The sequence below is a fragment of the Pseudorca crassidens genome, chromosome 10, assembly GCF_039906515.1.
Source record: "Pseudorca crassidens isolate mPseCra1 chromosome 10, mPseCra1.hap1, whole genome shotgun sequence".
Taxonomy (NCBI): Eukaryota; Metazoa; Chordata; class Mammalia; order Artiodactyla; family Delphinidae; genus Pseudorca; species Pseudorca crassidens.
Window position 1 is genome coordinate 106,014,542 of NC_090305.1, and position 15,039 is coordinate 106,029,580.

The 15,039-nt window shown below is 52.6% G+C and overlaps 1 protein-coding gene across 1 annotated transcript; it reads right to left on the reverse strand.

Annotated features, from left to right (window-relative positions):
- Positions 1-1,472: 1,472 nt before the first annotated feature.
- On the reverse strand, positions 1,473-14,979 carry SEC61A1 (SEC61 translocon subunit alpha 1). Its single transcript, XM_067755664.1, has 12 exons — positions 14,823-14,979; positions 14,585-14,652; positions 12,054-12,119; positions 11,888-11,966; positions 10,803-10,934; positions 9,010-9,119; positions 8,580-8,733; positions 7,006-7,166; positions 5,607-5,804; positions 5,205-5,396; positions 4,737-4,813; positions 1,473-3,353 (listed from the first exon to the last, which is right to left on the reverse strand). Exons 1-12 carry the CDS (start codon positions 14,827-14,829, stop codon positions 3,167-3,169), a joined length of 1,431 nt encoding a protein of 476 aa, XP_067611765.1. The 5' UTR covers positions 14,830-14,979; the 3' UTR covers positions 1,473-3,166.
- Positions 14,980-15,039: the final 60 nt, after the last annotated feature.

Consider the following 15,039-nt stretch of genomic DNA (forward strand, 5'->3'; position numbering starts at 1 on the left):
TGTGCGCCGAGGCTTCTGCTGACCCTTGGACGTTGTCACACGCCCACCTCCTGGCTCTCGTGTCAGGAAGCCAGCCTCTAACCTGGGCCATGGGCTGACCCTTGGGTGGAGATGGGCAGCTCACCCGTTTCCCCTGCACGTGAGCTTGCTGAAGACTCAGCCTGGTGGGGACTCGGCCCAGGAAGGGCCTTCAGCAGGCAGGGGTGGGGTCAGCAGGTGGGGCCGGCGGTGGGACTGGAGTGGGGCTGGCTGACTGGAGTGGGGCGCGTTTCCCCGGGCCCCTCAGTCCTCATGCCAACGAGGCCCCTGGCAGAGGTGCCTGCAGGAGGGGCTGTGTGACCGTTGGCCGCAGTCTAGTTCCCGGGGCCTGGTTCTTCTTGGAAGCCGTGGGAGGATGAGCTCTCCTGTGGGCGGTGGCTGGTGCACGGCCCGCCCCACAGGAGGGGAGAGCTGCCCCACGGCTCCCAGCACAGAGGCCACAGGCGGGCAGTGAGGGCCGAGGGGCCGCCCATGTCACCTGAGCCACGCACGCGGCTGCTCGCACGGGCTCTGCTCCCGGCCACGGGCACAGCAGGCCTGCCGGGCAGTGAGGGGGTGCATGCTTCCTGCGGGCAGGAGCTTTTCTGACTTGAGTTTCTGGAGGTCCGAACAGGGCCGCCTGCCTGCCTCGAGTTTCAGTGCCTGCTCGCCTGGCTCCTGTGGCCACGCGGCTTGCACAGGCCAGGCCCCAGGCCCTATCCCTCCAGGGCTCCCAGAGGACCTCCTGCCCTGGCTGCACAGCACCTCAGAGATCAGATTTCCAAGATGAGGTCTAAGGCTCTACGTGGAAACTCTGAGGCTGAGCCGGCTCAGGAGGAAGGCCGGCCACGTGTCCTCGGGCGCCACGGAGGAGAGGGTGGTGGTGGAGGGCTCGGGGTGAGGCCTCGTCCGGATGGGCGCGTTGGCTTCACAACGTGGGCGAGCGGGAGGTTTTCTCTCACTTCACCCTGGAAACGCCTGCCATTCCGCTCGGTGGAAACAGTCGGGAGCCTTTCTGCACAGCACATCCAAGGGAGCAGCCACTGCGCACGCCTCTGCCGTCCACAAGATGCTGGGGGCCAGGGCGGGGCGGAGACCCTCCCAGGCCTACAGGTTTGGTGCGTGAGGTCCCTTGTCTCAGCCAAGCGCAGCAGTGCCTCCTAGCCTGGACTTGGAGGGCTGGAGGGCACTGCGCTCACAGGACAGACATCGCCCCACTGTCCATTCTGGCGGGGGCTGGAATGGCCCACGCGCTCAGCACCAAACACCCGAGTGTGCAGCTGGCACCATCACCAGGACAAGGAAGCTTTCCAGGCACGTGCCTTTCTGAGGAGGGACTTCCATCAAGGGGGGCACCTGGGAACCCCGCACACCCCTGAAGGCACCCAAGGCCCCACCCTCCTCACTGGCCTCGGTACCACAGGAGAACTGAAAACCAAGAGAACACCACCAGGTGGCTTGTAAAAAGTTGGCTTTATTTGTCTCTTAGTCACCTTATCTCAGTTATGCCATTTTGGCGTCCACAGTGACAGTCCCCTGAAAGCTGGGGTCAGCCCCACCCCGCCCCCCGTGACCAGTGACTGCAGGGCAGGAGCCCGAGCCACGCAGTGGTCAGAGGCTGCAGCACGGCTGCAGGGGCGTCAGGTCTCCGCTCGGGACTGGGTCGGACAAGGCCACGCGTGGTACGGTGGGAGCCCTGGCCTGGGGTCGATGGGCTGTGGGCCCATCTGGGCTCTGCCGCCAACTTGCCGGGTGGTGCTCGGCAAGTCTCTTCTTGTCCCTTGGTTGGCCTGTCTCCCGGGCAGCACAGCCAATGAGGTCTCAGAGCCCCTGTGGACTCAGGCGGGTGCCAAGCTGGCCACCTCGACTGGCTCTGTGCTTTGAAGGCCACTGTGCACCGCTGCTGGTGGGGTCTGCTTTCTCCGCGGGGCAAGGAGAAGCCCTCAGGCTGCGGAGCTCACCTCTGCTGTCTCTGCAGCCAAGCGCTGCTGGTCCCCGAGAGGGGCCTCCCTAAAGGCCTTAGGGAAGGTTCTAATTCCTAAGGTCTAGGTCACCTGTTATTGCAGTTTATCTTAGACATAATTGTGAGTCTTTTCATATCAAACATGGGTGAAACTTGGCAAAAAAAAAAGCTCTCTGACCCTGATTTCACCATAGATCTAGGGCCTGGGCCCTTGTCTCTGCTGGGCAGTTTTGGTGAAAGCAGAGATCAGAGCCATCTTGTCATTTACTTCGCTTGCGTTTGGTCCTAAGCACAGTAAAAATGTTCTAAAAAAATACCAGTGGAAAGTCTTCAGCCTAGAAGGTAGCATCTGAGGCCAGCCACAGCGGAAGGGACACACCATGGAGAGCAAGTTCAGTGACAGCGGGAGGAACTGGACAGCCAGCACCTCAGGGTCCTCCGCATGATGTCCACTAGCTCGGCCAGGCTCGACTATGCAAAGCTGTGGCATCGTGGCCCGGCTCCACCACTGAAGAAAGAGACGGCACAGCCAGGTCAGCCAACAGGCACAGGCAGAAAGATGCACAGATGGGCCAGGGGTCTTCTGGAAAATTCGTCCCTTTCTTTTGGAAGAAGCTCTGTCCTAAAAAACAACTTTTAAAAGGGAAAACAATTGTGTCTTCCAGAGAAACCGTTTTAAGCCAGATGTTCCCGCCTGACTGTGAAGGGGACATGCCAGGGAGCAGCCCACACGCACCGGAAAACACATGACCTGCTCCCGGGTGCTCGCCCTCCTGCCACCTGAGACGGAGACATTTCAACAATGTTTGTGCTTCTAACCAACAAGACATTCCCTTCGAGGGGGAGCAGCTGAGACCACTGCAGTCGCCGACAGCACTGAGAGGTGCAAAGGTTAACACAAAAGTGACGTGGACACCGGGGACAGTCACTTCTGGCGGTCAGCTGGGTAAGACCTCGCTTCTACAGTTCTGTTGCCAATGCCAGAATGAAAAGCAAAATTGCAAATTGAAAAATTTCTAGCACTTTAGAAAGTGGAATGAAAGAATGGGAAATTCAAACAGGTTATTAAACCAAAGTCCTCAGGCCACAGCAGCACCCCCGAGACAGCGCCCACAGCGTGGCTTCCTTGTTCCCTTCTTGGCCATCGTGGAGCACGCCGCCTCTGCCTGGTCCAGGGGCCACGGCTCAGAACAGAAGGGCCCCCATGCTGCCGACCTCACTCTGCTCCTTGACGAAGATTTCAAAGTACTGGTAGATGATGGTAACCGCAAGCAGGATCCCGGTTCCAGACCCAATGGCACCCAGGAAGTCAGCCAGCACGGAGAGGGCCCCGATGCAAAGCCCACCGAAGGCCGCGGCCGTGGGGATGTACCTGGGGAGGGAGACGAGTCAGCCACGTGCCGCCAGCAGATCCCTCCAGCCTGGCCTCCCTCCCCCAGGCTACAGGAAGGGCCGGGCAGTTGACCTGTCTTACCTCTGAGTTAGGAACCGGACTCCTTTAGGGGTCACTCCGTGGCCCCCATAAAGTCTCGTCTACTCACACCTTAATGGTCTAGACTAAGCCTTGCTGTCCAGTAAGTGGCCACACGAGTCACATGTGGCTAGTGAAATGGGACCAGTCCAAAGCAGGTGTTGAAAACATCACACGAGATTTTGAAGACAGGAACATAAAATATCTCATTATGACTTTTCTTATGTCAATTTGAAATGAGTCTGAATATATAGGGTTTAAATACAATGTATTCTTAAAATTAATTTCACCTGCTTCTTTTTGCTTTCTTTTTTATTAAGAGATAACGGACATATAACATTTTGTTCATTTTAGGCCTATCTTTTTACCTTTTTAATGTGGCTACCAGAATGCTTAAAATTTCACATGCATCTTGCATTATATTTCTACTGAACAGCACTATAAATTCTCTCAGCTTCAGAGAATTCTTGAGGGAATGAACAAAATTGCCCAGCATCTCTGATAGGGATCAGAAAATGATCTGGCATTTGCCATACTGACATGCGGTGGAGGCGAGCGAGCTATGGTCCCCAGGACAGACCTGGTCCTGATTACAAAACCTGATCCTGTAAACAGACTTCTACAGGAAACCATTCACGTTCATCCAGCAATGGTGGAAGAAATGAGTTGAAATAAGTTGGCTTAAAAGTCTAAATAAGACACTCACTACGGCTAACCCAGCTGCCCAAGAGGCAGCCCCACTGTGAGGGGAGAGGCCTGCAGGCTGCAGTGCTCTCCTCAGCCCCACCTTCCCCCAGCGGGTCACCAAGTGCCGGCGGCCTCTCCTGTGTCCCCAGGTTACTGCCCCACCTGGCCCCCAGCACCTCTGCCCAGACTCGCGATGTCCGCCCTGCCCCCCCACCCTGACCGGTGGGTCTCAGCCTCCAGCACTGACCTTCCGAATACTGAGCCCTCCCTGCGCTCTCTGCCAGCCTCCCTAGGCTCACCTGAACTCGGACACCCCTGCAGAAGCCTGACGCTGCCCGCCTCCTCCTGGAGGGCCCCCGCAGGACCTGCCTGCAGGACGCTGCCCGCAGGAGGACGGCGAGGTCCCACGCGCTCAGCCGCCTCAGCAGCTGCCCCCGGGCGGCCACCTGGACACACGCTCTGTCTCCCCCTGTGTGGCTGCCTCTGAGGAGAGGTGCCGCGTGCGCTCATTTGCTCTGTCCAGCATCGATGAGCCTTATTAGCAAGCTCATTGATACTGGAAGGCCCGGGGAAATGTGTCAGCCGGCCAGCACTCACCGGTTGAGTTCGTGGACCATGGACGTCTCTCGGTGGCCCCTCATCACCATCTGCTGCTCCTTCAGCTGCTTTGCAACCTGCGTGATGCCCACCAAGGACAACGTTCAAGTTCAGACGTGGAGTTGAGGGCCAGGTAGACAGTTCACGGTGGTACCAGCCACAGACTCCCCTCCCCAGCACCCTAACAACAGTGGTGAAGGTAGCTTTAAAACTGCCACAAAGACGTCAGATGAGAAAGTCTAGTTTTAGTTTGGCTGCAGCTCTGCAGGCGAGCATGGATTCATTTACCCTGGGCTCCGTCCACGGCCACGAACGCTCTGGAACCGGCCCTAACGAGGACAAAGCGCTGCGTGCGTTCACAGGCCACCATCCCAGGAGGGGGGACAGGCCGAAAGCCCTGATGCCACTTGCAGGAGGGAAACGTCGGTCCCCAGCTGGCCCCCCCCAGAAGCGGTCGCTCACACTCACGTCTTTGGCAGAGGAGCCCGAGACTTCAATCCACGTCTTGGAGAAGAAGGCGCAGGAGCCCAGCATGAACACTATGTACACGACGGCATGGACGGGGTCTTCCAAGACGGAGCCGAAAGACTCGGGAGGAGACAGGTAATAGCAAAGGCCGCCAACGGGATAGGCGCGTGCTGGGCCGCCAGAAGAAGTGTCCTGGGAGGATTCGCGAGAGCCTGTGAGTGCCGTTCCCCACCTCAGCAGCAGGGCAAAGACACTTCTCAGCAGGTGGGAAAGAACAGCTTTGCCCAAGTGCCCACAGTGCAGGCTTCTTACCGAAAAGAAACCTTCCCGTGAGCTTGTAATAGGCACAATTCGAAAGCATCTCTGGGCGAAACATCTGGCTTCTGAAGCCGCTGTACTTACCGACCAGGTGCCCAGCAGGCTGACCAGCAGGTTGCCACTGAAGCGGGCGGACAGCATCTGGGAGATGACGTAGAGGTTGGATACGAGGGCGGACTGCAGGATGATGGGGATGTTGGAGGTATAGAAGAGCTTGATGGGGTAGGTGTTGTACTGGCCTCGGTAGCGGGCCGACTTGATGGGCAGGTCCACACGGAAGCCCTGAGAAGCCAACAGAGCCAAACACCCTCACTGCCTCACTCCAGCCACATGCCAGGCGTGCCCCCAGGGAGCTGCCCCGAGCGGCGGTGCCCAGGGCCTCACACCCCCTCCCCAGCCAGCACTGCACTTGGGGGCACACCGACAGAAGGGTCCCGACAGGCTGGCTTAAAATGCCCCTGAGCACAGCACAGTGTTTCTGTCAAAAACAAACAAAGCCCACCACGTGACAGCCACATCTACGGGGAATACGCCGGAAGTTCCGACGGGCGCTCCAGCGCCCTCCCCGTGCCCCGACCCCGTGCCCCGACCGAGGCCAGACAGGGCCTCCACACCCTCGCCTCACAGCCAGCACGGCCACCTTCAGGGTGTTCTTTGTCATTACAGAAAACCTAAGCTCTTCTACTTTCCCATGAACATAACCGCTCCCTCTGAAACCCCTGGAGAAGAGAAACTGTTTCCTTTATGTACTTTTTACAATCCCCCAGTGCCTAGAACAGAGTTCAGAATATAGAAGATTTAAAATAAAATCTTAACGATCCGACCCCAAGCCCGGGAAGAGTTAGCCTGTCATTCACCAGGCGTCGGACTAACAGTCTTGGCTGAAGGAACAGATGTGTTCGGGCCTCAGCACGTGGTGGTAGAAATACCTCTTCACAAGCATTAAACTGCTTCCTCAACTGCTTTCCCTTCTTTTCTTTTCAATAAATGTCAGGATACAAAGCGGCTGATCAGAGAATACAAAGACCAATCCAACTACAGAAAAGCAACGGGCAGTTCAGGTCTCTTATTCAGAAGCAAGTTACACAGACTCACAACGTGAAAGGTAAGAGGTCTCAGGAGGATGAGGATACTGCCTAAAAGCACCTACAAACTTTGGGCAAGACAGCAGTGAGGTTTTAGGCTTTGATTACTTTTCACTTCTCTTGAGCTATAAGACCTTGAAAAAAAATCTTCTCTATTTGCTGACAGTCCCAACCCAAAGGAACATGGTTTCAGAAACGTTATATCTGCCTCAACTGTGTTAGTTCAGCCAAGTGCCCGTGATGCCATGGAACCTGCTCCTTCAAATGCCATTTCATCATTTCGGTGCGATACGATGGGTCACACTACCGCTGGGGTGTGGACGTGGGACACGCACACCAAGGCCTTCTGAACCTTAAATGCAGACGTCAAAACTCCCCAGGGTTGGATCTGAACGCACCTGGAAGTAGATGACCACAGCAAAGACAAAGATGGTGGCGATCAGATTCATGAGGTTGGGGAGATTCTGGCGGTAGAACGCCTCGCGAAGGGCTCGGACCTTGTCTGTGCGTGTGGCCAGCAGGTGGAACAGTGCAATGATGGCGCCCTCAAACTCCATTCCTGTTACAGGAGAAGGTAAAGGAACAAGCAACTCAATTTGGCTCTAAGCTTCCTAGTGGCCAAAACCGAGAGGAGATGGAATTAGTTCTGTGACTCACAGTGCCTGCTCCTATAACCACAGGGACACAGTGAGGGCTCTCAGCCCTCGTTTGTTTCTTCTGTAGAGATTTCAACCTGCAGAAATAGGCTATTCTGCCTCTTTGAATTAACCGATCTTATTTTTTTGGCTTGTGAGTCAATGGCCACCAGACGTGTGGAACAATCAACTGCAAAGTCCTAAGAGCAGGGTCTGCTCACCTCCAGCCGAAGGGGTCCTGCCTGAGGAGGGGCTCAGAGCTGCCTAACCCACGTCCCTGGGGACTCCCGGGCAGCACAGCCCCCCAGCTCTGGGGTGTTGGCTGCCCGGACAAGGCGGGCTTGGGCTCTCTGCTCCTCACGTCGACGGCCAAGCAGGAAGGACAACACATGCGCCTACCACACAGCCGATCTCTAGTGGAGTTCACGCCCTACCACAAGAGGGTGCCCAGGGATGCAGGCCAGCAACAGAGCCAGGAAAACACGGCCAGGAAGCAGAGCGAGCTCGACAGAGGCCCAAGGAAAAGAGCAAGAATGGCCTTCTTTGGTCTGGGGACCTATTTTTAGTCTCACTAACGAGATTATGTGGTCTCTGCAGGTCAGGGCCTCTGTTTCCAGCATTCACTTCAAAGAAAAATCAAATGTGCGTGAATATTTCTCATGGGACTCTTTTGAGTGAATAACATATTTAGTTATGTTATATTTAGTAAGTCATACGTCCCTGAATGTTTAGAACTTTTCATTAAAAACATCCTCTGTAACAAGATTTCCTTGGCACTCTTTGTGGGCATTAAGATAGAATACGCACATTCGCCAAGCATCTACTGTGAGCCAGGCATCACACAATTTCATGTTATTTCTCATTGAATCCTGGCAACCAAGGGCACAGTCAGCATCTGAACCCGGCTCATGAGCACCAAAGTTCCTGCCTCTTTTACAAATTTGCCCTTTACGTGACCAAGTGTTTTGGTTCAGTGATTTCATTTTTAGAAACTTATTCGAGAGCAACTGTGAAAACATGTAAAGATGAACATATGAGGATGTTCACCATCTCACTGCTGTAATAACAGCAAAGGCTGGAAACAACCTAGACGTCCACCAGAGGAAGGCGTGTTGAAAGAACCTGCTTCATCTTTGCAGTGAAATCCACGCTGAGCTCAGAAAAGTGAGGCAGGATAACGTACTCTGGCAGGGCGAACGTCTACGACATAGTCTTAAGGTGAAAGATGCAAGTTACATACCATCATGAGCATAAACCTGTGTTTTAAAACACTTTACAGATGCACGGAGAAAAATCAGAAGAGATGTACCGATAGGACCCTGTCCCCAGGGTCTCACCTCGGCCGGTGTTGACAGTGGTGGGGCTGAACGCCTTCCACACGATGGTCTCGCAGATGTTTGTGGCAATGAAGAGGGAGATCCCAGAGCCCAGGCCGTACCCCTTTTGCAGAAGTTCATCCAAAAGCAGGACAATTAGGCCAGCAACAAAGAGCTGTGAATGTTAAAAAACAGAGGTAAGGAAACGCAGAGACGCACTGCTGCTCCCCACGGCGTGGTGCTGTCCCTCCCCAGGAACTGGCTTCTCTGCTGAGGGCCCTGAAGGCTGAGGGGACACTGGCTGGTGGAGGCTCCTCTGTGAATTCAGAAGGGCAAACACAGGGCTCGGGCTTCTTCTCAGAAAGAGTTCCTGTTACGCTCGATTCAGATCTGTTGCTTGGCAAGTGTGGGTGTGAGGGCGCCTCAGAAGGGGGTGCTGGCCTAACCTTACCTGTATGGTGATCAACAGGCAGATCCCAGCACCCATTTCAGAAGGGTCTCCGTACATCCCTGTCATCACATACACGATGGACTGGCCGATGGTAATGATCATGCCAAACACTAGAAATGAGAAGAAAACTGTTCTCAGGCTGGGCCACCACACGGTCGTAGCGGAAACACTTCCCAGGCACCAGCTCCGTGCCGGGCACTGGGAGAACAAAGGTGAAGACGACTGACCCTGCCTCCAAGGGGCTCGTCCAGGAAACACTCAACCACCGCACGGTCAGAGTGACAATAATACACAGTAACTGAAATGTGTGCAACAAAAGCGCGTGAGCTCTTTAATTCCACCTCCTCCTAAATTCACTTCCCTTCGGTGATGGGAGGAGGGAAAGAGTTGAAGCATGACAGACCTGCTTCTTATGACAGCTGCTGAAGACAACACTCAGAGGCACCCCAACCTGCAGCCCCCATGCTCAGGTCATCAGGTAGCTCGGGTTCTGGGAGAACCACTTGCCCAGGCCACCTGACAGGCTTGTGCTTCAGGTCTGAGTCCAGGGCACAGAACACTAGCTGGGATAAAGTAATCCCTTCCCAGTTTGTTTAACGTGTTAATTAAGGAAAGAACTCACAGTGCCACCAAATCACTTAGCCCACTTCTCCTGCCACAAAGCTCTCCTACGGGACATTCTCTTTTTAGTAGATGGTCTTGTATCCTGTATCATTCACTGCACTTCATTGTGATGCACAATGGAATCGACTCATGTTTACCGAGTCCACGATGCTAGATGGATCTCTTAGTATGGGACTGGGCTTCCATTTCGGCTTTTCTGCTTAGTTTGCCAAAAAAATAAAATTTTACTCCAAAGTGCCTGTCAAATATAGTCCCTATTTGACTTCTTAAGAAGTGCTCAATAAGACTGAATTCTTAAGGCAGAAAAAACAGCAGAGAAAAGCTAAAAAAATTGTCCAAGACCAAAGAGGAAACAGCTGATTTTTACTTCTGACAAATAACACATATATATATTTAAAAATCCTGATTTGTGTCTGAAACTGACAAGTTTAAATTAGATTACTCTTCCTTACTCAACTCTTTAACCTACTAACTTAAGATGTGTAAAACATGCTGGTATGGAAGAAAATATGACTGGGTAGGAAACTGCAAATATCACTTCCTAATTAATATACGTCAGTTCACAGTCAGGCTGAACTTGGTGAATTCTGATGACTGGTCATTGTTACCAGTGCCGCTTATTATTTACTACTGTGCAAGTACCATTATTATCCCCATTTTTATAGATGAAGAAACTGGGACATAAGAACTGTCATCTAACATTGCCCCAAAGTCACAGAGCTGGTAATTGGCAGAGCTAAGTTGAGAGGACCATCCTTCCCCTAAGGTGAATCCTTTTAAACTCCCAGAAAAAAGAAATACAACCCTTGCCAGGTAACTACTACATGCCAGGCACTCAATGATGTTTTACACACATTATTCAAATGAATTCTTCCAACAGCTCTGAAGGAGACATTATCTCCTAAGTGCTAAGGAAACTGTGGCGGTGGAAGGCGACCTCCCTGGACCACGCAGCCTCGGGGCACGACACCTGTCCCCTGCCTTGTCCAGCGGCCCCAAATGCTCTCTGGCTAACACAGGCCACAGAGCCAGGCCAGGCAGGGCTGGCGGGCCACGGAGGTTACAACCCCCTCCCCCGAAAACCAAAAGGACTTCTGATGCCCCAAACTTTGCAGCAAATTCAAATTCTCAACTACAGACATCTGAACATCATTCAAAATCTCACTTACACTTTTGGGCTCCGTTGAAGAGGGCTCGGTCTTTTGGGGTATCACCAACTTCAATTATTTTGGCGCCAGCCAAGAGCTGCATGATGAGGCCGGAGGTGACAATGGGAGAGATACCCAGCTCCATCAATGTGCCTTAAGGAAAGGGGGAGGCAAAGTACAACCGAAGTTAGCATGGAGAAGCAAGACATTATTAAGAAAATGAATGAGCGAAACTGGACCGTGTGCCCCTGATACAAACCCAGTGTTTCAGTTTGCCAGCAGTATTTAATCCAGAGAATAACCCCCCAATATCAGCAATCAGAGGGTAATTCAATTCATTCTGTTCAGTCTGCCCGGTAACATCTTATTCTGTTTAGGGAATCACATGGCATTTAAACTGATCGCTGCATTTAAATTCGCCGTAAACAGATTCATGCTGTTGTACAGAGATAAGAAAGGTTCGTCTCTTCATCAGTTAATAAAAAAGGATAACACTCAAATAATTTCCAGAGTCTGGAAAGGAGGCCAGTACAATTCTATCTAGTTGTGAATAAACCTCTATTTCCATTATGCTAAAATGGGCTATACTTCAACTGATTTGGAACTTAATTTGAAACGTATTTTAAAAATGAGTTAATCAAAAGCAGTTATCAGCATAAGCATTCAAAATCCCGCCTCACCCCAAGGAGGTAACTGGTTGGAGTATACAATACACTGTTATATATTTATTTTTTTTGCACATGTATATGTAACCTGTAGATATGGAAAAGACGCAGCTGAGAAACAAATTACATATTCTAAAGAACGTTATCAAAACAGGAGACAGGTAGAAATGTCATCATTTCAGCTGTTTAAAAAGCATTCTGGTTTTTCCATGTTTTAAGAAATTCTCTATGATGTAGACTTATCTTGCTGTTACAGGTTTTGTACTGCATTCAGAGCAATTCTGAATAGGACGACGTGCCTGGGTGCTGAAGCTGGCTTTTACTAAGGCTGTGTTTCAGCACAGCACGCTCTGAACCCTTTGTAAAGCCAAGGCCTGTACTTTAACTGAAGGAGGCCAGTGAAGCCCACACCGTACAGGGGATGCAGAGGGCCAGTCCTACCTCTGTTAGAGGCGAGGATCACTCTCATCCAATAGAAAGGGTCGGCTGAGTCTGAAGACATGATTCCAAACAGAGGGATCTGGAAACAAGCAGAGAGCAGCCTGCACACTTGTCTCCGGCCCCTCACACCCCCACCCCGACACTGGAACACCAAACGCGCGCTCACCTGGCAGCACACCAAGAAGATGAAGAGGGTGATGGCGGTCCATAACACTTTCTCCTTAAACTGAATCTACAGAAAAACAGAGCCAATTAAGGCAACAAGTTATCTTCATAAGTAAATTAACAGAAACAGCCTCTGATCAGACCCCTTTCTCTGCTCACCAGAGGAGCCCTCAACACTCCAAACCACGCACCAAGCGTAAGTACATGTATTGCGTGCTTTCTACGCACAAGGCACAGATGCAGAGACCTTCATGTGCATCATCTCATTTAATCCTCACACCACGGAACATTATCTTATTATTTTCCAACAAGAAAACTGAATCTTAGAAAAGCTAAGTAATTTGTCCCAAATCCCACAGCTGTAATGGGTTTGACTCCAAAGCCTGTGCTCTTAACCATCAGCATGAACAGTTTAGGATCAGACCCAAGATCAAAGAATGTTGCAATAGAAAGGGATTCCCAAATCACACCCCCCTTTATAACACATGAGCAATGACTTCTCATTTGAAAAGGTTTTGTACCTGACAAAATCTTGTTATTCTGGAGTCAACTAATTTGCAATCTGTGATTGTTTCTTTGTGTATTCTCCATGGATTTAGGGTAAAAGAATGTAATAAACACTAGAAGAGTGAAAGAGAGCTGCGTGTTCAACCTACTCACTAACTACTAGTAGCATCTGTTTAACTTTAGGATAGGTGACTATTCAGAGTCATCTTATGATGACCAATGAGCATCATTAGGGAAGTTGAGACCACCTGCCCAAGGCTCCTCTGCTCTAAAACCTAAGTGTCTTCACTAGCACCTGCTGCCTGCACAGCAAGAATAGCTTTAAAGGGCTTAAAAAACCACACAGCAATTATTGTGTGGACTAAGGATCTTAACATGGAAATACCTTGTGAGCGACGGTACTAAATGTACAAAATCGTGTTCTTAAAAAACACTCTTTTAAGCTGCAATCTGAATGAGCATGGAGTTGAAGTCCTGGCTCTCTGGTCAGCATGGGGCCGCAGTGCCTCCGTGCTGACCACTGTAGACAGGCCTCAACAAGACAAGCACACAAAGGCGCAGATACTCCACGCGAAGTTGGGGTGAATTCACAGAACTCGTCCTCTGGTCATCTGATCCCACCAAGAAATCAGGAGGCCAAGGAGGGCAACACCACGTCAGGCTGACCAGTAACACAACAAACTTGTATGGAAATGACTCTTTATAGAAAAGAGTGGACAATTTTTACAAGACTCCTCATTTTTAAATAACCAAGTCTCCTCTCCCGGATGCAGCCAAATTCAACAGCAAAACATCCAAAACTGTTTATCCAAGTCTTGTCACTCTACCTCTTACCAGCCTGCCATCCACCCCCATCTCCTAGGCCAGTCCCATAGTTCACTCTCGACGGCAGAAGCCCCTCCACCGCTCTCACCCTCTACCCTACCCCAAAGCAGTTTTCTAATCTGTCCGGCGCCTGGGGCTCCCACTGCTCCCCACCCATCCTTTCCAGTCTATCAACAGTGAAGCACATCTAACACCCCCCGCCCCACCTCAACTGGTTTTCTCTGCCTTAGCGCACACTATATTTCTTACCCTAGAATTCCTTTCCCTTCCTTCAAGGACACTTCTATTCCTCCTTCAAGGCCGCCATCAGACATCATGTCTTCCAGGGTTAATCCCTTCTGGAGCCACTGCTGTACCCTGCACATACTGCCACTGCTTCATGCACCACACTCAGTTACAAGGCCAAGGTCACACAGCTATCAAGAGGCTGTGTGAAGGGTGGGTGGGTCCCAGGCGCTCCTGCCTCCAGAGCCCCGCCATTTCTACCACACTGAGGGCACACACACACACACAACTTTGCATATTAGCCCGTCAAAGGCAGCACGTATGTGGGGCAGATGCAAAGAACGTGAGGACAGAAACGTATTCCTATTAATTCTCTGTAAGAACCCAATGAAACTTTTCTTCACGGTTTCATAGACTGACTTACACTGGCAACACTGTCTCGGCCTGAAACTGTGCAGCAGCAGAAATTCTGATAAAGATTCAACACAGCTCTACATCTCTACCTTTCCATGTTTTAATGCACCTGCTGTAAAAGCAGGGGTCACAAAATGCCCTTTTTCTCAGCAAGGTGACGGCCCACGGAAAAGGCACAAACTCGACCGTACAGAGTAAAGTGACTGCTCTTAGCTCCTGGTAGCAGCTGGAGCCAAAAAGCATCTCCTAGAAGAAGGACCCGCCCACGATCAGCTTCTGCGGGAGCTGCAGCGGGAAGGGGGGCGCCCAACCTGAGTACCTGAGGCTCTCGAGGCGTTACTCACTCAGGCCGGGATCCACCTCGGGACAGAGCAAACCCGAGGCTCTGCCCGCCCGAGTAACTTCCACAGAGGATGCTCCAATCGAAGCTCGGCGGCTCGGTGGAGGCTCCCACCAAGCAGGCCACCCGGACCACTCTCGGGGGAAGGAAGCGTCCACTCGGCGTGTTGGGGCCACTTTAACGGGGTGCAGGCAGTTTCCCCAATCCTTCCCCGGACTCACCTTCCGCTCCGGCTTCTGAATTTCGGGCAGGATGACACAGAAGGGCTTGATGACTTCCAGAAACTTGACTTTGGGGGGAAGAGACAAGAGTAAAGTTAGGGCTGGAGGACGCCGCGCCGCCCCGGGAAGCCGTCCGCGGGGCCAGGTGGGGCAGGGGCGCGGGCCGGGTGGGCTTCACGGCCGGAGGAGCGAGGTCCCGCCCGCGCCGGCCGCGTCTGGGCTGCCCCGAGGGACTCACTCGCCATGGCGGCGGCTGCTCGGCTCCGGGTCGGGCTCCAGCTCCGGCTCCGCTACGCTCCGACCGCGGCTCCGAGGCCGCCCGTCCCGCTCTGGAGCGCCGCGCCTCGCCGAGAGACACGTCAGTGCTAGCGCCCCGGCGGCCGCTTCCGCTTCCGCTTCCTGCCACGCGCTTCAGCCGCGCGCGCCGCCCACGCCTAGACCACAACTCCCGGCCT

Excerpts from the sequence above, each read along its gene's own strand:
- SEC61A1 (XM_067755664.1), bottom strand. Across the intron at positions 10,935-11,887 it reads GATCCTCGCCTCTAACAGAG|GCACATTGATGGAGCTGGGT; the intron begins GTAGGACTGGCC and ends CCTTTCCTTAAG. Across the intron at positions 3,354-4,736 it reads ATGGTCCACGAACTCAACCG|GTACATCCCCACGGCCGCGG; the intron begins GTGAGTGCTGGC and ends CTCCCTCCCCAG.